The 19,411-nt window shown below is 32.6% G+C and overlaps 5 protein-coding genes across 6 annotated transcripts; 1 reads left to right on the forward strand and 4 right to left on the reverse strand.

Moving 5' to 3' along the window:
* Positions 1 to 1,571: 1,571 nt before the first annotated feature.
* Positions 1,572 to 3,561, reverse strand: LOC105795140 (uncharacterized). Its single transcript, XM_012624632.2, has one exon. It carries the CDS (start codon positions 3,187 to 3,189, stop codon positions 1,750 to 1,752), a length of 1,440 nt encoding a protein of 479 aa, XP_012480086.1. The 5' UTR covers positions 3,190 to 3,561; the 3' UTR covers positions 1,572 to 1,749.
* A 1,161-nt stretch (positions 3,562 to 4,722) lies between these two features.
* LOC105795141 (APO protein 3, mitochondrial) lies at positions 4,723 to 8,271 on the reverse strand. 2 transcript variants are annotated; one of them, XM_012624634.2, is made up of 7 exons: positions 8,056 to 8,271; positions 7,501 to 7,882; positions 6,856 to 7,286; positions 5,857 to 6,576; positions 5,507 to 5,706; positions 5,274 to 5,317; positions 4,723 to 5,199 (listed from the first exon to the last, which is right to left on the reverse strand). In XM_012624634.2, the coding sequence occupies exons 2-4, from the start codon at positions 7,878 to 7,880 to the stop codon at positions 6,167 to 6,169; spliced, it is 1,221 nt and encodes a 406-aa protein (XP_012480088.1). In that variant the 5' UTR covers positions 7,881 to 7,882; positions 8,056 to 8,271; the 3' UTR covers positions 4,723 to 5,199; positions 5,274 to 5,317; positions 5,507 to 5,706; positions 5,857 to 6,166. The 2 variants fall into 2 exon arrangements, with proteins under 2 accessions (XP_012480088.1, XP_012480087.1); XM_012624633.2 differs by lacking the exon at positions 8,056 to 8,271 and having other exon boundaries at positions 7,501 to 8,035.
* A 393-nt stretch (positions 8,272 to 8,664) lies between these two features.
* Positions 8,665 to 11,528, forward strand: LOC105795144 (ATP-dependent Clp protease proteolytic subunit 6, chloroplastic). The gene is made up of 9 exons (XM_012624638.2): positions 8,665 to 8,960; positions 9,032 to 9,093; positions 9,289 to 9,358; positions 9,599 to 9,800; positions 9,932 to 9,997; positions 10,150 to 10,290; positions 10,739 to 10,792; positions 10,988 to 11,080; positions 11,275 to 11,528. The coding sequence occupies exons 1-9, from the start codon at positions 8,875 to 8,877 to the stop codon at positions 11,320 to 11,322; spliced, it is 822 nt and encodes a 273-aa protein (XP_012480092.1). The 5' UTR covers positions 8,665 to 8,874; the 3' UTR covers positions 11,323 to 11,528.
* A 650-nt stretch (positions 11,529 to 12,178) lies between these two features.
* Positions 12,179 to 12,992, reverse strand: LOC105795145 (mediator of RNA polymerase II transcription subunit 32). The gene has a single exon (XM_012624640.2). It carries the CDS (start codon positions 12,843 to 12,845, stop codon positions 12,435 to 12,437), a length of 411 nt encoding a protein of 136 aa, XP_012480094.1. The 5' UTR covers positions 12,846 to 12,992; the 3' UTR covers positions 12,179 to 12,434.
* A 1,997-nt stretch (positions 12,993 to 14,989) lies between these two features.
* LOC105796225 (mediator of RNA polymerase II transcription subunit 32-like) lies at positions 14,990 to 15,776 on the reverse strand. The gene is made up of 2 exons (XM_052627806.1): positions 15,635 to 15,776; positions 14,990 to 15,414 (listed from the first exon to the last, which is right to left on the reverse strand). Exon 2 carries the CDS (start codon positions 15,408 to 15,410, stop codon positions 15,126 to 15,128), a length of 285 nt encoding a protein of 94 aa, XP_052483766.1. The 5' UTR covers positions 15,411 to 15,414; positions 15,635 to 15,776; the 3' UTR covers positions 14,990 to 15,125.
* Between the last annotated feature and the right edge of the window lie 3,635 nt (positions 15,777 to 19,411).

Raw genomic sequence — 19,411 nt, forward strand, 5'->3', positions numbered from 1 at the left:
TATGAACTTGTTGACAAAAAATATATATAATTAAAATAAATTCCTTATATGCTTTGTCTCTAAATCACTAACATAACGGGGTTTTCTTCTCTTACCCGCAACTTCTTTGTACAAGTCACCTGAAGAGCCATAGATAGAAAATTTTTTAAGTCGTTTGTTTTGTTATTTTTTGTCCACCAGCGATGTCAATCTCTACATTGGTTATTGCCCTTTTTTCCTTTTCTTTCCATCACCTCTCTTTTATTTTCCTTCTTTTCATTAACTTTATATGTTTTTTCTCTTTTTAGTTTGTACATTTATTTGTGAGTATCTTTGTTGTCTTCATAAGTCGTGATGGATAGATGACGGTGTCTGTCGTCTTTGAAATTCCACCGACCTCCAGCAATTTCTCTTGAAAAGTGGATGACTCTATTTTGAGAGTAATTCTAAGTTTAGACCTATGTTGTTTTAAGTTTTGTGTTTTTTTCATTGTTTAATAAATATTTCATTTTAAAAAATAGACACGTGTAACCATCTTAACACTGGTCATGAAATTTTTTTGACAATCCGTTGAAAAATAAATAAAAGCACAACACATTTGTGGAGGAAAAAATTTTCGTTGCTAGTGTATATATAACTAGAAGTTTTATTGTGAGCTGCTTAAAATTATTAAATTCACACAGATTTACTTGTTGCATTAAAGGTCTGTTTAAACAACACGGTATGAAAGTGTAATTACATTATACTCTCTTGTAATTACAAATTATTATAATTCTCTAGACGTGCTTGGTGACTGAGCGTAATTATATTGTATTGTAATTCCCTATGTCATCTTCGGTAGTATAAATAAAAAAATTTTGGTTAGTAAAACTCTTATCATAAAAGAAAAAGATATTTTCTTAAAAGAGAGTAATACATTTTTAAATAAATAATTAATTTCTCATCGAATTGAAATTTTTATTCAAATAAACACTAAGATAATAAAAATGTATATAAAAAAATGAATTTTCTGGTGAATAAATTTGAGAAAGGGACTCTTCAACCCTGCCTTCTTTTTCTTTGATAGCTTGCCATCCACGAAAAGGAAATGGAGTGATGATGATTAGTAATGGGTTAGAATCTAACACCACTACATAGTTATCCCAAAACTTATTTCATGGGTAAAGTTGTTGTGGGTGAATTAATTGTAAATGTAAAAAGATAGATTAAAATAAAAAATATTTTTGAATTTTTGATTTAATTCATCTATTAGATCGAAAATTGAAAATTTTAAATGATTTATTTAATTAAACTGAAAGAAAAAAAAAACAATAGCAAAAGTCATAAATATTCCTTAACAAAGAAAAGGTCAATCAACGTTGACAGTCGCCATTGAAAGGCAGAAGAAAGAAAAAGTGGGAAAAAGGAAGTTCCATACTTTCCTCAAGCATTGATTCGCCAATCACCTTGAAAGTGGAACAGTGGGTATAAGAAAGAAATAGAACAATCCCAATTTCCAGCTGCTTAAACTCTGAATTGCAACATCAGTATTGATAAGATTTGGAAAAAGAAAAGAAAATGGGTAAAATCAAAGCAACAGCATAATAATAACATTCACAAAATCATAATCTCGTATAGCATAAAAAAAACAAAAAACACAGTGATTCAAGTGGAAATAACTTAAATTATACCTAGTATAGCAACAGGTATTGTAATACCAATTGAAACTAATGAAATATACTTCCAAATTCTTTGATTATCAATCAAACTGAACCTTCGATTAAAAAAAAATCAAACTGAACCTTGTGAACCTTTATTTCCCACTTTAATCTCGCCGCCGGCGCCGGTGCTGCCTCTCATTTCACCGCTAACCGCCACGCCAACGCCTTGATACTGAGGCGGCACCATAACACCTCCTGGGGCAGTATAATAAACTCGCCTGTCGTACGCTGCCATGTGTGCGTATGAAGAATCTGGTACTCCTCCGCTTTGCGGCCTCACCATTTGCTGTGTCATGCCGGATATTGGCGGGTGTTGGGTTGGTGGAGGTTGTGCCACCATGTTGTAAACGGGTTGCTCCCGGTAGACTTCGGATGGCATTCTCTGTACGTTGGTGTAGTAGCCTTGACCGGCTTGTCCGGTTACCGGTCGAACCATTTGTTGCGTTGCTGGTGCAGAAGCTGGAGCTGGAACTTGTGGAGGCGCGTGGTAGACGGTGGCCGGAGCATGTCCTTGTGCTGGGATCATGTAGACTGGATGTTCAGAGTGCGGAGGTTGGCCGGGGTTTGTAGTTACGGTTGCAGGGAAACCTCCGGCAGAAATTGGTTTATCCGACCAGAATCCAGCTGTAGCTGGTACATGTTGTTGGAAAGTTACCGGTCTGTTCACCGGAGGCGCTTTTTCAGGCATCTTCTGTGCGTAGTATTCCCCTGTATAAGCCATGGAAGCAGCGTCTTCAGTCTTCTTTCGATACATAGCGAGCTGTTCTTGATCCCGAATTTGAAGCCTCTGCAATTCCTGTAACTGTCTCTGAATTTCAACGGGATTCAAAACATGATCTGTCCCCACGACTTCCGGTATCGGAGGCGGAGGCGGGTTCACCGGTTCCACCACGGGATCACGGATTTTCACCGGCGGAGGTTGAGGGATCCCCTTTTCAATCCCAAACAAGGAATCCAAATTGTTTGGTGGAATCACAACTCCACCCGGAGTCGTGCCGGAATTGAATGCCTCTACGAACCCTTCCCGCTCCGATTTCGGCCCTTCGGAACCGAAATTCCCTAGGTCAGTCGCCGGAAATATGAAAAGCCGCATCCTCGCTGGCTTAGCCGAGGCTCGATAAAGCCGATCATACTCATGCATCATGTGCTCGAGATCATCATCATTAGTGACAGAAATAAGGGCGTCAAGGTCTTCACCGGGGAGCTGGTACTTGAACGAAACCTCACCGTCGCCACCGCCGCAAAGAGCTGAGAGCTTGGAGATCATGGAGGAGAATTTGATAGTGCGTTCAACAGCTAGGATCTTGGTCTCTCCACCGATGTAAGACAGCTGATTGTCATGAGGGCGAGGGTGGATCTTACCTCCATAGCTGCACATAAACTTGGCCTTGTAATTTTGAGCATGTTGCTGTTGGTCGTCCCATGGCGGCGGATTTTCGAAGTCGATTTCTCGGGACCGTGGCGAAGAGTTGCCGGAGTCTGGGTATGAGTTATAAGAGTAATTCTCCATTAATAAAATAAATTAAAAGAGGGCTTACTGAGAAGAAGAGTAAGGTTTACACTTCACAGAGAATGCATGAAGCCGAGACTAATCTATAATCCTCTGCCGTATGGAGGGAAAAGAGGGAAGAGGGGATATGATGACCGACAAGCGTATGGGAATTGCGTGCTGTGACAAATGGGCGTGGATGTTTAAGGGTTTATCCGGGACAGGTGGCATGCATTGAGAATGATAGGATGAAGAGGAGAGTGCCTAGTGGGGATAGCAAGACTTTGAGGGGGTGTCGGTGGGGCCCAGCAATTTCATTGACTGAGCGTGGCACTGAACAATCAACGCGCTCTTTCTCTCATTTCAGTTTGGTCATGGTGCTAACTGTAACCATGATGCTGCACGTGGCATGTGGGTCCCAAATCTTTGTGCCCATAGGACACGTGTCCAACTTCTACAATTCTCCAATTCTCGCTTGCATATATTGCAATAAATAAAATAAAACTACTCTTTTTGTTTTTTTGTGCAAAGTATGAAAAGTTGAGAAATAAAATAATTTGAGAAAAGAACAAATACAATATTTATAATTATAAATATTAAATCCATAAGTTGTACACATCATCTGTTTTAACCTTTTAACATCATTTCAATATTTGTAATTTACCTATTTCTAAAAGTTACATAGTATAGGCCAAAGAATTCAGATAAATAAAACTTGAATGTGATAATACTATTTTAGTGGAGATTTTGTTAGTTGGTGGAGCTGGTTCTAGTAGTTTATCTGAACTGCAATTAATTAGTTGCCACTTTAAACGCAATTGAAAAATCAAAATTTGATATGTACAAAGATCGCAGAATATGATTACAGATCAAATGACTAAATTTGCAAATTATAGTGACTCCAAGCTTCTACTATTTATAGATTCACTAAGTTCAATTCAAGGAATACTACATGCTAATAGAAATGCGAGTACAAAGATTGTTTGTTAATGTAATTGCTTAAAAGCTATTCATTTCTATAAAAAATAATCCCTACTAGTTACAGCCTTTAAACCTCAAAATGAGTAAACACCAAAATTGAAAAAAAAACTAAAAAGGTTATATTTGTAATTTAGAATTTGCTAGTTATCAAAGTCTCGTCGAAGAAAATAGTGTGCCGAACTGCAATATCAATGTGCTTTTCATGTTATTGTGTATTGATATGGAGTTCGCCATTCTTGATCCGTTATCCAATTAAAACTAACATGATCCTCTATTATTTAGTAACTAAACTATACGATTCGCATATGATGGGTTCAACATCATCATGTAGACGGTCCCACACTCAAAAGTCACGTGTTAACATGCGTAGACTTACTTAATACGTCACATCTAAAGACCATGCCTTACAAATAAAAAAAATTAACCTCCATGAAAAGGAGACTCACGAAAACACTCAACATGTACCATAACTTATTTCACAACCTAACCAAACAATAGTTGATATATTTTATATAATGTATTATATAACAAAAATTATAATATTAAATTAAAAATTACTTAGACGATGTGATATTATATATATAAATATAAGCAACATTTTATTTCCAAAGATGATATCAACATCACGAAATCTAGACGTCTCACTTAATCGTGTCGGTTCCGTTACAGAACTGTCAAAAGCATTTATCCCTACACCCACTTTAATTACTGCCACTTCAATTTTCAACGCCATTAATGGGGGTTCATTCATGCACCCATCCCCTTCATTCTCACCTAATAATTGGGCGTCTTTTGGTTATGGGGTTTGACTTATTTAAAACATGGCTACAATCTTATCTGCTGTTCAATCATTGGTGAAATTTGGACGCATGTGTCAAACCCAGAAAAGAGAAGTTCAGAACAACATATTCTTACATAATGAAATATATTTAAAATATAAAAACATTACTGCAAAAAGCTTCAAATGAGACTAACCAAATGTTCTTGACAAAGTTCTACTGCAATGATTGGTGCATAGTTCAGACATGAAATTGCAGCGATCCTTTGTTACTGAGATTCAAAAGAAGTGTGTTCGGATATACTCAAAATTTTAAAGGTTCTTCTATATATTTAAATGATTATACCTTTATATCTATGTCCGGAACCATCAGCAGCTGTTTGCAATTTCCTACAAAATAAAGTGACCATTGTCAATGAATACATATCTAATAGTTTTATGAGATGCCTTTTATGTAAACAAAATTTAAGCTTCTGAGTTGACTGAACTGAAAGTCTGAAACTAAAAATTTATGATTCTACATTGAATGAAGTATGTTCAACAAATTAAAATGGAATTTCACTGATACGAATCTTTTACCAAATCGGATTCTGATAAATAGCTTTAATGTCTAGTTGAAACAGTTTATAGCTTTCAGACGTCCTCTTCAATACAAAAGGCAACAGCAATGGAACAGTATCTCTCTTTCAATTGATGATAGAAATTCCCGAGCCGCATCATTTTATATTTCTGCATTATTTCAACTCCTCCCCTGGAGCAAGACTGAAGCTTTGAAGAGCCTGAAACATAAAAGCGTTAATGATTTCCACCAGGAAGAACCAAAATCAAACTAAGCTTACCAATGGCTAAAAGAACCAGGTTTTAGAGAGAAAAAGATGAGGAAGAAAGCATGATAGAAAAAGCATGATTAAAAAGTTCGATGAACATACTAGCAATAACTTTAGACCAAGAGATAAGATCGATATTTCCAGAGAGAGTTTGGAGAACTTCACAATCTGGCTCCGTGAGATCTATTCACAAATGAACCATCCTGTAAGAACGATGTTAAAGTTCAAGAGTTTCTTCCAATTTGTTAACTAACTAATCATTGTGGTGAGAAAACTCTGACAAACTTTCATCATTTCTTTGCAACCGCCAGTTAGATACCCCAATTCCGAATATAATTTGTCACTGCTACATAAAACTTAACCTACACAAAAGCTTCAGCTATCCAGCATGTATGCAATTCAGAGCAATGCTTTAAACAACCAACTTTTCTTCATCCCATTCAGGTACAGCAACGTCTTCCCTCATCATAACAACATAATCATTGGGCACACTAGCACCTGCCTGTGCAAACAGCTCCACCACAGCAGGCAACATACCATAGTACTTCTTCAACCCATTTACTAGTGGTTTCTCGCTTTGAGTATCTCGTACGTGCCAGACATACACAGGAGGAACTACATCATCAATCGTTGCCTCCTGCCATGCATGCTGCCCATCCCTCATCTGATGCTTGTAGGCTTGACAATTTCGAACCCTGTGACCTTTAGGTCCTACCTGTAATTCTGAACAGTATCCACAAGTTTGGACAGCATATGTTTCCATAAGTCTTGAGGCTCCTGAGCGCATTCTCTCCCATGCCTCCATCCCACGAACAGCAGTACCTGTACCAGATATCAAACAATTTTGATCAAGCCTAGTAGCCAAATAGAAAACTATAAGGTTATATCTACGCCAAATTTGCATATCGTATAACAGATCACATTTGAAACTACCTTGCTCCTGTTTTCATCCAAAATTTCAAGAATAATTATACAACGATTAACCGGAGAAGTTTTCCAAGAGATTCGAGTATATTTGACAATATGAAGCAGAACTATTCAGATAAATAAGAAATCAATCATAAGTTGAGAACCAAAAGTATAATAACTACAATAACTGACCTTGTAGATCACAAGGCTGCATGTCCACAGACTTGTTATCGTCACTTATATTGTTTCTCTTCTGCCAAAAGCCACATGCATAAATATCTTTGCCAGGTGCATCTTCTTTGGGGAATCTCTTCTCAAAGTCAATTACCCTACCAGAAATACTGTAAGCAGGAAAGACTCTTCTTCTAGTTGGATACTCAGGTAGATCAATGCCTGCTTGGACACACAATTCTAGAATAGCTGGAATACGATCCACTTGAAGCCGTTCATTATGAGAGACAGCTCTCCCTAGCCTGTCATAGAGATGAAAAGATTCCACAAGAGGCAAGACGTGTTCAATGGCACCTCTTCTCCAACAGTGCTCCTTGCTTGCTGCACTACCCATAACATTGCAGGTTCTGATCTTATGTGGTCGATGGCCAATGTGAACTTCACCACATACACTGCACCATGAGAGAAAGACATAGAATAGAAACTTCATCAATATCTATATGGCCAGAATGAAAATAACAAGCCTACATATTTAAGAAAGACATTTCTGGGTTTAATACGTTTAGCCTCCTTCCACGGTATGATAGTTCACTTTTGATATTTATAATCCACCTAGAACAAGCCATTGTCAGCATATACATATACATATTTCTAGTCTGTTTTTACCTGCATGAATATATGGCAATACTCTGGGCAACCTTAGAAACACAAGTGAATAGTTGGATTCGGTCAGCGTTAACTTGATGAGCAACTGGGATCAATTCCTTAACCAATAACCCATTTTGGGGTGGTTGTAGAATCCTTTCACGCACTATCTGTCTTTCTTTCCTCTCTGCTCTACCAATACGTTTCAATTCATTAATATTTGTCACCCACGGTTTTCTCTCTGTTTTCTTGAGCTTCCTTGGAAACTCTGTGCAAGTCTGTCTAATAATGTGGAACCCATGCCGATGCTTTAACTGATTTCCAACAATTGAGTTCGTGGAAGAATTTCGCAAAGCTAGTTCCCGCAGCATCGTCATGGTCCGAGTTTCTCTTGGCAACATAGCTGTTAATAAGACTTTAGTTTTTTTCTTTTTGCTCTTTCATTTAGACATTTTCACAAACATTTTACAAGCAATGTAAAATACAAATGCCAAATTCCCAACGTGTATATATGACAATATTTACATGAAAATCAATAAAATGGAACACCATGAAAAGACAGAGAGAGAGCCTAACCTTCAGACTTTAGCGAGTTAAAGTCACCGCCAATCTTTCAGAGAAGGAAATCTTGTTACATAAACAAACGCTCAATTATCAGAGCAGCCTGTTTGTGTAGAATGTTGGATGAATATATATTTATAGTATTTAAAAAAAAAACTAAAACACCTAGTCCGTAGATCTGATCTGTTTATTAGTTGAGTTATTCGTCTAAATTCAAAATTTAAAAAGAATTAGGTAAAAATATTAGGCCTGAAAAATAGATTTAGACAAATAAATTAGACCCGTTTAAAATATAGATCAAGCTCAAATTTAAATATTTAAGGCATAACTCTAATCTAGCTCATTTTTAAATTGGTTATTATACTAATCAAAATTAAACCTTATGAATAATTTTTCTTAATCGCTCACTTTTAAAATTGTCGGTGAGTAAATTATTGAGATATCTATTTGCTTAATATTAAAATCAGGAGGTGGCGGACAGGTCTTTTTATAAAAAGAAAAGTAAAAAGTTCAATTGCCCCAATTTAACTACTTTTTTAGACAAGGCCCAACTGAAACACTTAAATTTGAGAAAGAAGAAGGCGAACAGATTGGTCCAACAATCCAAGAAATCGGGCTTTTAGCTAATAGAAGTTCCTAAAAAAACCTATGGGTCAAGCCGTAACCCAGAAACAATGTCACCTGCTTCAGCTGTAAGCCAGTAACCGCGATTCTCGTCGCCCTTGCTATCACCTGCAAATAACTCTCCCTCCCTTCGTCCGAATTTCTCTGAAAAAAATCTCAAATTCCCTTATTTGGGTTGATATATAGTATTATATATATATATTTACAAGAATGGTAGCTTCGCCTATTTCAGCTTCTTTCAATCTCTCTCTCTGTACTCAAACCAGACCCACTTCTATTTCATCCCTTTCTCCCAGGTACATGTTTTCTCTGAATTTTAAATTTCTTTTCTTTTTTCTTTTTACTTCAAAAATATTTTAATTTTCAGAAACTCGACGAAGTTGATAGTCTCTGCATTGCCATCCCCTTATGGAGACTCTTCTACAATGGGTAACTTCTTTATTCTTGAAATTCAATTAATTTCTTATTGACCTTTAATCTTGTCTTAATTTAAGTTGCACCCTTTGGTCAGTGCTTTGTAGACTATAATTTTGTCTTATTTATATTCAAGGTTTTTGTTTTTGGATATTTTGAATTGCTTGCGATATCTGCTTTGTACATATAAATTGTGTACCTTTGTTTCAGGGTTATCTAGTAGAACTGCTGGGCTTCCTATGAAGATCAACAAGAAGGGCTTACTTGAATCCAATCCAAGGTTTCTTTATCTTTTTGCTGTAATTAACATATTACTGCTTTGTGTCTGTATTGGTTTTGAAGGATGAATTCGTTGATGGTTTAACGAAGGTGTCCCTTATACATTGTTAGGATTTTGCTACCTTCTAAGCTATATTGTATGTTAGCTATTGGATGAGACAATGTTCGCACCCCTCTACCAAACATACCATCAGTTGCAGTTTATATTATATTAGGCATCATAGTTCTTTTTTATGTACAGCTACGATGCAATACAAGCTAAAACGGGGAATCCACCTGTGATGCCAGCAGTAATGACTCCAGGGGGGCCTTTGGACCTTTCAACTGTGTTATTCCGAAATCGTATCATCTTCATTGGGCAACCAGTCAATTCACAGGTTGCTCAAAGAGTTATATCACAGCTTGTGACTTTGGCAACTGTTGATGAAAATGCGGATATTCTGGTCTGGTTATAGTTTTACTAATTCTGTTTCCATTCTCTATTTTTCCATTTTTGAGTAGGTTGTAGGGCTTCTTTATATCCAGATTTACAGAACCTGCTCTTAGTTTATAACTTTAACCTATACCATGTCAGGTGTATTTGAACTGCCCTGGCGGAAGCACCTATTCAGTCTTGGCAATCTACGATTGCATGTCTTGGGTAAGATTCTAAACCTTTTTTTATCCCATTCTTCTGTATTTTTCCTTATTACTCTGTGTTATGAAATATTAGTACTTCTTCCAATGAAAAGGGTGCTGCATACTTTTTTCAATTAGTCTTATTTTGCAAGCATCAAATCGTCTTTATTTCAGATAAAGCCAAAGGTGGGCACAGTTTGTTTCGGAGTAGCTGCAAGCCAAGGAGCTCTCCTTCTTGCTGGTGGAGAGAAGGGAATGCGTTATGCAATGCCTAACGCTCGTATTATGATACATCAACCACAAAGTGGATGTGGAGTATGATTTAACTTTATTTGCATTTTAGTTGCTGCATTTTGAAAAGAACAATTGGTAAAGTAGATAAGAAGATTTGAAATGGATATTACGTATCTGGCTGACTTGTTCAATAGGAATGGTTATTATTATGACAGAAGCATTAATTTGTCGAAATATTCATGCAAAAACTCTAATTTAATCATTTCATTATTTATTCTGATTAAAGCTTTGAATTATTGGTTTGATAAATGCATGCTTTCTTGGTATTTAGGTGTATGTTTTGCTGTAGAAGATAAACTCTTATTTCTTGTGACTAAATTTGTGGCATTATATAATGATTTTGAAGTTCTTGAACTCTCACGTCTTAACTCAAAATGTTATCTGATTTATCGTGCATTTATTGAAATTGGTACCTTACATTATTTCTTATCAAAATTGATCTTATAATGCAATATTTTTTTTCTTGAAGGGTCATGTTGAAGATGTCAGGCGCCAAGTGAATGAAGCGGTTCAATCTCGCCATGTAATTTCCTCGTTTTTAATTTTGCACTTTTTCTGAGTAACCACCAATGAACCAAGTGGATCAAACTCCGTTTAATGCTTTCTGAATTTCCCCGTTCCTATAACTGTGTTCTCTATGCTAATACGAATACACTCAAAGCACCAAAATACTCTACCAAACTTTTTTAGCCTTTTTTCTGCTACTTTTTTTTTGCAGAAAATCGACAAAATGTATGCGGCTTTCACCGGCCAACCACTTGAAAAAGTGCAACAATACACAGAGAGGGACCGCTTCTTATCTGTTTCTGAGGTAATGTTGCTTTCTGGTTGTGTTAAAAAAACATGACGCTTGTTCTTGCTTCTTTTAAGCATGAGAAAAGATGAATGACCTTGAGTTCGAATCGATTTTCCATTTTTAAGGGCCCATATTTCCCTGTATGTTTAAATGGAAGCCAAGACTTAACTAACGAGTGTGCTATCTTGCTGTGGTGTTTTCTCTAACAGGCTATGGAGTTTGGACTCATAGATGGTGTGCTTGAAACAGAATATTGAACTCAGTTTGGGGGTTTTTTAAGTCCTCCATTGCAATGCTGCTATTCATTTGCCACAAATGATATTCTAGAGCTTACTTTCATAGTTAATGGAGACTTTAACATTGTTATGAATTGGCATGTATAGACTTACAGACCAAGTATTTGAAATTATGATTTTTGTTTCGGTCTCTTAGAAGGATAGTAAAAGTTGTGTGTTAAAATGAATCAATTTTCATGACACTGACAATTACATGAATTCTGTCAATGATCAAATGCCTAATCGATTCAAACTTAGTACTTGAAAAGTTAAAATCTGCTATTACTCTCTTGCATAAGTTGCAAATTTAGTCTTTATATTGTAATTCAATCAATTCATTTTGCTATCAGTCTCATACTATGCTCAAGTTGTCTCGAATTTAACTTTTTTTGGCTCTTTCTATCGTGATCAAATGGTAAAAGTTAAATTCATTAGCTAAATGTCCGTAACTTTTTGTGACTATCATGTGAAAATCACTTGCAGATATTGAACACAAATTAGAATACAAGGACTACTTCTATAATAAACAGAATTTAACCTACAAAAATTCTACAGTTCAGTGTTTGGACTTTCATGTATGAAACATACATTAAATTGAAACATATAATAATATGGATATGGTTTTAAGATCATCTAAAAACCTTTTTAGATACATTTAAAAAAAAAAGGAACAGAAATATGCTGAATATACATACTCACTCATATTGGATATTCAGATTCACCCAAATATAAGTAAACAACAAGCTCCCTGACGATCTAGCAACTGCAACACTAAATGATCCCAATTCAATTCACCCATGACCCTAATTTTGTAGGACCGTAAATGTCCAATGATGCATAAACAAAGACAAAAGACAAGCTACTATTCAACCTGTGATCATAAAAATTACATAGCTTGGAGATGGGATGCTTCCCATAAACAATGGCTTTGCACTATAATTTACATAATCAATATAGAAGATGCCATCCCTCTGAAATTCTACAACAACAAACTTAAAGCAACGAGTTCATTAATTTAACGCATATAAAGCTATGGATTTTTCATCATTTGGCAATCTAAATGCACATTGAATCCAAAAAGACAAACACCCTACCTACTGACCACCATCCTCCGAGAACCTACCATCGAAAGGTGTCGATGGGTGGGCGGCGGCAGTTCCCGAACCGTTCTGCAACTCAATCACAAGCCATCTAACAGCTTTACTCATCTGCTCCAAACGGACGGCACTGATGGGGGGCAGGCCAGTCGACCGCTCCGACGAATTCCCGGTGGCTTCATCGACCAAGCACTCGGATCCTATCCTTTGTTTGATTGACTCAACAAACTCCTCAGCTTGATCGCAAGCCAGTCCGAATGTTTCCCATTTTTGTTTAAAGCTTTCCAATGCCGTATCGGTGGATTCCGTCTTTTGGGCAGCCGAAGATCCCTTAGTTTCGAGGACATTAGCTGCTGCTGCAACGAATTCTTGGTAGGCTTTGTTTAAGGAATCTACTATGTTATCCATTACTCGCAGATGGTCGTTGATTGAGAAGGCTGTTTCGGGTTGAGGCGGAATAGAGAATAGTTTTTTTACCAGAGCAGCCTTCCGCCGATCGTGGAAGAGAAAGAGAGCGTAACTAAGAATGATATGGGCCTTTTGTTTGCAATATTTGGGTTTCGTTTTTTTGCTATTTGTTTGTGCTTATTTTGGGTCAGAATACTTCGTTGTTACGGTTTGCTTACAACTGCAAACAATAACGTCACCATGTTCTCACTCGCAAAGGACTCTTCGAGCTCAATTTGCATGTGAGCGAACCCCTTCTTTCTATAGTTTATAAACAAAATGCAAGAGACTTGTCCAAATGATAAGTTGATTTAAAACACCTTTTATTTCAAACAAAGTTTACACCAAAGTATTAGCTATAATAAGTTTTTGTTTTAGGCACTGATAATTGAATTATTCAAAGATTTATATTTAAGTTATCGGACTATTAAGATCGATATTATATGACTTTCTCTATTCGCATTATCTAGAACTCAATGATTTAAATAAAAATTTTGATTAGTTCAATAGTTTAAATAAAAACTTTAAAATAATTCAGTGATTATATTAAACTTTTTTAATTAAGTAATCAAAACAAAAACTTACTAATAATTTAGTGACTAATATATAGTATTTTGGACTTTCTTCGACCTTTTGTTATATTGATTTTCATAAAGAAAATTTTAAGTTTCAAAATTATAAAAAATTCCAAAATTTAATAAAAAGTATAATAGTATAATATAATATTTTAAAATTATAATTCTTTTATCTTTTATTTTGTTTTGAAAGAAATTTTCAAATGTATATGCTGTTAAATTTTTGTGTTATAGTTTGGAATTATCCAGATTATCAATAAAGTTTTAATTTGATTTGTTGAAATTCTTTTAATTTAATTTTAATTAATTAAAACTCGTGAACTCTATCAACTTATTTGTTTGGGCCTGATCTTACATGGGACCTGGCCACTGTTTCATTTGCAACTTCCCCATTTATGAAGTGTTGTTTTACTGAAATTTTTGTACTAAATATTAGAAGTTATAAACCCCAATATTAAGATATTTTATTTAAATAATAAATTATACATCAAATATACATATGTAATAATATTTAAATTGGTGTCGATTTTATGAAAAGTTTATAAAATCCCATCTGCACCTATACATCTCGTGAAAGTGTCCCACTCACTATGAAAATTGACGAGTATAATATGCTCTAAAGTGAGTATACATATTCAAATATTGATAAGCATAGATTTTGGTACTATACTTTCTAATGAAAAGAAAAGGAAAAAATAAAAGCAATGAGTAAACTATAATAGAGGTATTTTTTTGTCATTAAATTATTAAAAATTATAAAATGATCATTCAACTATTAGTAAATTTTTTTAATCACTTAATTATAAAAAATTACAAAATGATTATCTAATTATTCAATCAGGCCCAGCCTTGGGGGTAGTCTGGAAGTGCGGCCGCCCAGAGTCTAGGGCCGGAAGCAGTCCAAATTTTTTTTTGAATTTTGTTTTCTTTAAAGGAGCCCAATTTATTATATTACATTTTATAATTTTTTGTAAAATGGGGTTCTAATTTATTGTTTCGCCTAGGGCTAAAAAATGTCAAGAACGATATTCAACTTTGTCTCCTTTTTTTTCACAAACTAGCTAATGTAAAAATGGAGACACAAAAAATCCAACATAGTTTGGTGACCAAAAATAACAAAACTGAATAATTAAGTAATTAGTTTGTAACTTTCAATAATTAAATAATTAAAAAATAATTTTACTAATAATTGAGTAATCATTTTATAACTTTTCATAGTTGAATAACTACTAATATAATTTACCCAAAACAATTTAACAACATCATTCAAACAAAAATTATAAGCGCACAAATTGTGCGGGAGATCAAATGAACAATGCTTAAATAGGTACGAGAGTGTTTGTGTTTTAGTGTCGAAGACTCAAGATTCAACACGCAAAGGCACAATCTCGTCTACACGCATGCTTAACATCTGTACAAACAAAATCTTCGAAAAATAATAATTTTCCCCTCAAAATTTTCATTTCAAAGGAGCTCAAGAACTATAATTCTCAAATTGAACAGTAATAAATAAATAAATTCAACCAAAAAAAAATTAACTCTCACTTGTTCCCATTAAATTCCATCCAAATATCGAAAATGAAAACTAAACATGTTTATAGTGCTGAAAAACATGATGATAAGAAAAATAAGTAGATAAAAAGAAAAGAAAATGGAGTTACCTTCTCTAATCATCAAAATCAACAATGGAATGGTCGAAGATATCGATCATGTCCTCATTAACAGGGAACGTCGTATTGGCCGTTATCCTTTGCTTCACGGAATCAACTAATTCTTGAGCTTGATCACATGCCGCTTTGAAAGTTTCCCATTTCTTTTTGAAACTTTCCAACGCAGCATCCGTTGCTGCCGTGCGCTCACAATCGGAAGACGCCTTTGTTTCCAACACAGCGGCGGCGGCATCAACGAATTCTTGGTACGCATTCTCTAGGCAATCCACAACCTTCTCCATCACTCTTCCATCCAACAATCAAAATTCAAAAATGGCATTATAATTTATTTAATTATTTGTTTGATAGAATGAAAATTGAATCCACGAACAAAATCCCTAAACCGTAATCTAAAAAAAAAAAAAAAACTTATTTTCATTGATTAATAACGAAAAAGATGGAATAAACTTGTTCTAGAATAAGATCAAATAAGCGCATTTAGCGTAAAAGAAATTGCATGAATTACCTTTAAATCGAGAAGCCGTCGAAAAGGTCGACGAAAAACGCAGGAAAAAGCAGATATTTAAACTTGAAATCAGTGGAAGAGGCAGGATCTTTGGCAATACTTGGATTTTGGCCTTTTCTTCATAAATGGAAAGTACTCGCCACTTTTGCCAATTCCAAATTTCTTTTGAACAATTAATATAAAGGTATGATGATGAATTTTATATTTAATATTTATTCTTTTTTCATTTGATTTTATTTTTTAATTAAATTTTACTTTTAATTATTCAAAAAAAGTTAAATAGTTTTTTAATAGGGATGTTGGCTAAAACATTAATGTTTTAACTATGTTGGCGTGGCAATTGGCATAACATTTCACATATAGTTTATGCTAACACTATTTGTTTTTATATGTTACATTGATAAATAATTTAAAATTTATAAAAATATTAAAAAAATAAAAGTTCATAAATTTTAAAAATAACATGAGTTACACGTGGATTACCATATGAGTTGTCATGTTTAAAAGTTGAACATTTTATTCAATATTTCAATTTAAATAAACAACAAATTAGCTTTTTTTAAATGTTATGATCAAATTTGACTATTTTTCAAATGTCAAGAATCAAATTTAGCTAAAAAGAAAAGAATAATAGTCAATTTGACAAAAGATATAAACATTAAGAGCTGGATTTTTCATTATACGTAATATAAATAACAAATGAAGCTTTAATTGAATGATAAAAGTACAAATGTGAAAAACTAAAGAGGTATGGCTCAAATCCTATTACGTAATTATGTATTTATTTTCTATTTTCTTATATAAATTGACAAACACGAGAATATTTTCATCTTTTCGAACTAAGTTAATACCAGATTAACCTGTTTCACCAATTTAATCGAGAGATTATATAATAAGTATAGATATAATCACAATTACAATTACAAATAATGCATCGTGAGATATATTTAAACCTAAAGTAAAATCAAGATATACAAAATTTATAAATAGTATGACTTAAACCAAAATAAATCTCGAGCCTCCGTATGAAACTCTTAATTGGTTAGTGGCAAAAAAAAATACAGTTTTTAAATAATTTTTAATTAAAAATGTGAAATAATTTAATTGTTATTTTTCTAGATTAACTACATAAGTGTTTTACTAATATATATTTTCTATATTGATTTGTCCATATAGAAAATTTAAAGACTATAAAACTTTAATAAGCAAAATATTAAATAATTATTAATCAGATTCATGAATCTAAATTAATGAACATAGTTTTAATTTTGAATGAAATTATAAAAATATTAAAATAAAATAAATTCATACTAAAATCAAAACAAAATGCAATGTTGATACCATATCAATTTTTGTAAACATGGACCATGTATATCATTATTAGAACACTGACAGTTTAATTCGACTAAGTTTGGTTAAAACAGGTTCTAAGTTATCGTATTTTTGTATATTTAAAATTTTATTTTTAAAATTTAATTTTTATACTTTTAAGATTTCATATAAGTTTTTAATACATATATTTATTACATAATTTTTCACCTAGATCAAAAGTTTCCACAAATATAATAATAAGGTTAAAATATGTTGTTAGCTTCTGTACTTTGATAATATGATATTTAGTCCTTATACTTAAAAGTTAAAAATTAAATCTTACATTTTCTATTTAAAATGTCAGTCTAGACATTAAAATCATAAGTATTTTCATCAAAATTTGTCAAATTTAAATAATGTTAAAATTAGTTCAAATTATGACATTTTAGTAAGAATATAAAAATAATTTATTATAATTTGTTGTTAATATTTTAATATATAAATTTTAAATTTTAAATATTTTGAAGCAATTAATATTAATTATTTATAAAATTTAATTCGAATATAAATTATATTTTAAATATTAAAATATAACCAACAAATATTTAAATATATAATATTATATATAAATATTACATACCCAATATAAATATTATATAAAATACTTTATAAGGGTTAAAATTATCTTTTGTTCTTAAAAGCGTTTTTGCCAAAAGTAGAAGCTAAAAAAATACATTTATTTTGGGTTCGAAAGTACTTCTAAACTCTAAAAGTTGTCTATTTTGTATTGCTTATAACCCCAAAAGCATTTTTTAAAAGTAATGTTAAACTAAGCCATAATCATGCTAGCAGGGCAGTTGTGTGATAATTTTTGTGGCAAATCAATTTGATTTATGAATTTTAAAATTAATAAAAATTATCAAATTAGTCGGTTAAATTATTTTATTTCCTTTACACCATAAAAGAAATTGACTAATGAAGTACAATTCAGCTTTAATAGAATATATGAAAATATTTTTAAAAACTGCAAAATGATTGAAGGAATCCTGAAATATCTTAAGATAATCTTAGGATATCATGGGCAACTTTAAAACATTTTGAAAGCTAAAAGAAATCTAATGTCATCCAAATTGTTATTTAATTTCTGATAAATTTAATATAATTAGTTTAATTATATTTTTACATGTTCTAATGAATTTAAATAAACAAGAATATTACATAATTTAATATTATAAATCGTAATTAATTATATATTTGACATGTTCAGAGGAATGTAAAGAAAAAATTATGGTTAAAATGGTAAAAATTCTTAGCTTACAGTTTGCAACATTTAATCATACACTACGTTATTAATAATACTATCGTTTTTGACTAAAAATAATGAAATAATTAAAATATGAACTTATATGTTGACTTGATGATTATGATGTGGTTTATGTAATAACGCTAGTTGTATTACTTGTTAGGATTTTACCATTCTTTTATAATTCACCAAAAATTAATATAAAATAAAAATATTTATAAATATTAAAAATAATCAAAATATCACTATGTAAGTATACACTATATCAAAGTTAATATCACATAATTAACACAATATTAAAAAGTAAAATTCCTTAAAAAAACAATATCACTTGATTTATTAACTCAAATTAACCAGTGGAATGATGCTTTTAAAAATAAAACCAGTGAAATTTATGGAATATATAATTAAATTTATTTATAAAATAAAAAATAAAAATTCAACTGTAAATCAAATTGATTTACTTTTAATCCCAACAAATTCGATAACCTAACAATAAATACAATCAGAAGAAAGATTTGATGCCTCACTTTTCAAAAGAACTCTAATCTCATCCGAATTGCTCTATAGTTTATTCCATTTCTCTCTGAATCTTCTAGTCTTCGACCCTTTGAAATTCTAACACTCCATCACTCCCAAATTGAAATTTTATAGAAATAAAAGAACACGATATCATGAGGAAAAGAAAAAGCACTCATGTCGAAGAATATCATCGAAACAACTCACAAGCTTTCGATGGAGAAGATGAGGATTTGCTTAGACTATCATTGTCTAATAATACAAGGAGTGACTATTTTAACAATTAGTGACATTTTTATTTGGTCAAAACTCATAAGCCATTTATATAACATTTAACGTAGTTTTAAATATTTTCGATATTATAATTGAATCCATAGACGGTTGGGACAATGTTCGGTTTTTAATGTTAAATCCTGTGGTATTTTAGATGATATCTCTTTTTGAAAACAAAAGGTACCATAAAATTTTGATTTGAATAGAAAGATTAGATATCGCTAAACTGACTTTTGAAAGGAATACTGCTGTTTGCTAGCTGTTTTACATAAAAAATTTCCTTTTCAATATTGTATTAATTATGTGATATTAAATTTGATATTAGTGAAATGATACTTTTAAAAATAAAACCAGTGGAATTTATGAAATAT

The sequence above is a fragment of the Gossypium raimondii genome, chromosome 3 (genome assembly GCF_025698545.1).
Source record: "Gossypium raimondii isolate GPD5lz chromosome 3, ASM2569854v1, whole genome shotgun sequence".
Classification (NCBI taxonomy): domain Eukaryota; kingdom Viridiplantae; phylum Streptophyta; class Magnoliopsida; order Malvales; family Malvaceae; genus Gossypium; species Gossypium raimondii.

Coding starts and splice junctions, on each gene's coding strand:
- LOC105796225 (XM_052627806.1), bottom strand. CDS start 15,410: ATGGAGAAGGTTGTGGATTGCCTAGAGAATGCGTACCAAGAATTCGTT.
- LOC105795145 (XM_012624640.2), bottom strand. CDS start 12,845: ATGGATAACATAGTAGATTCCTTAAACAAAGCCTACCAAGAATTCGTT.
- LOC105795141 (XM_012624634.2), bottom strand. CDS start 7,880: ATGTTGCCAAGAGAAACTCGGACCATGACGATGCTGCGGGAACTAGCT. Junction 7,287..7,500: donor ATTGCCATATATTCATGCAG/GTAAAAACAGAC, acceptor CTCATGGTGCAG/TGTATGTGGTGAAGTTCACA. Junction 6,577..6,855: donor GCAGCCTTGTGATCTACAAG/GTCAGTTATTGT, acceptor TATCTGGTACAG/GTACTGCTGTTCGTGGGATG.
- LOC105795144 (XM_012624638.2), top strand. CDS start 8,875: ATGGTAGCTTCGCCTATTTCAGCTTCTTTCAATCTCTCTCTCTGTACT. Junction 9,359..9,598: donor TTACTTGAATCCAATCCAAG/GTTTCTTTATCT, acceptor TTTTATGTACAG/CTACGATGCAATACAAGCTA. Junction 9,801..9,931: donor ATGAAAATGCGGATATTCTG/GTCTGGTTATAG, acceptor ATACCATGTCAG/GTGTATTTGAACTGCCCTGG.
- LOC105795140 (XM_012624632.2), bottom strand. CDS start 3,189: ATGGAGAATTACTCTTATAACTCATACCCAGACTCCGGCAACTCTTCG.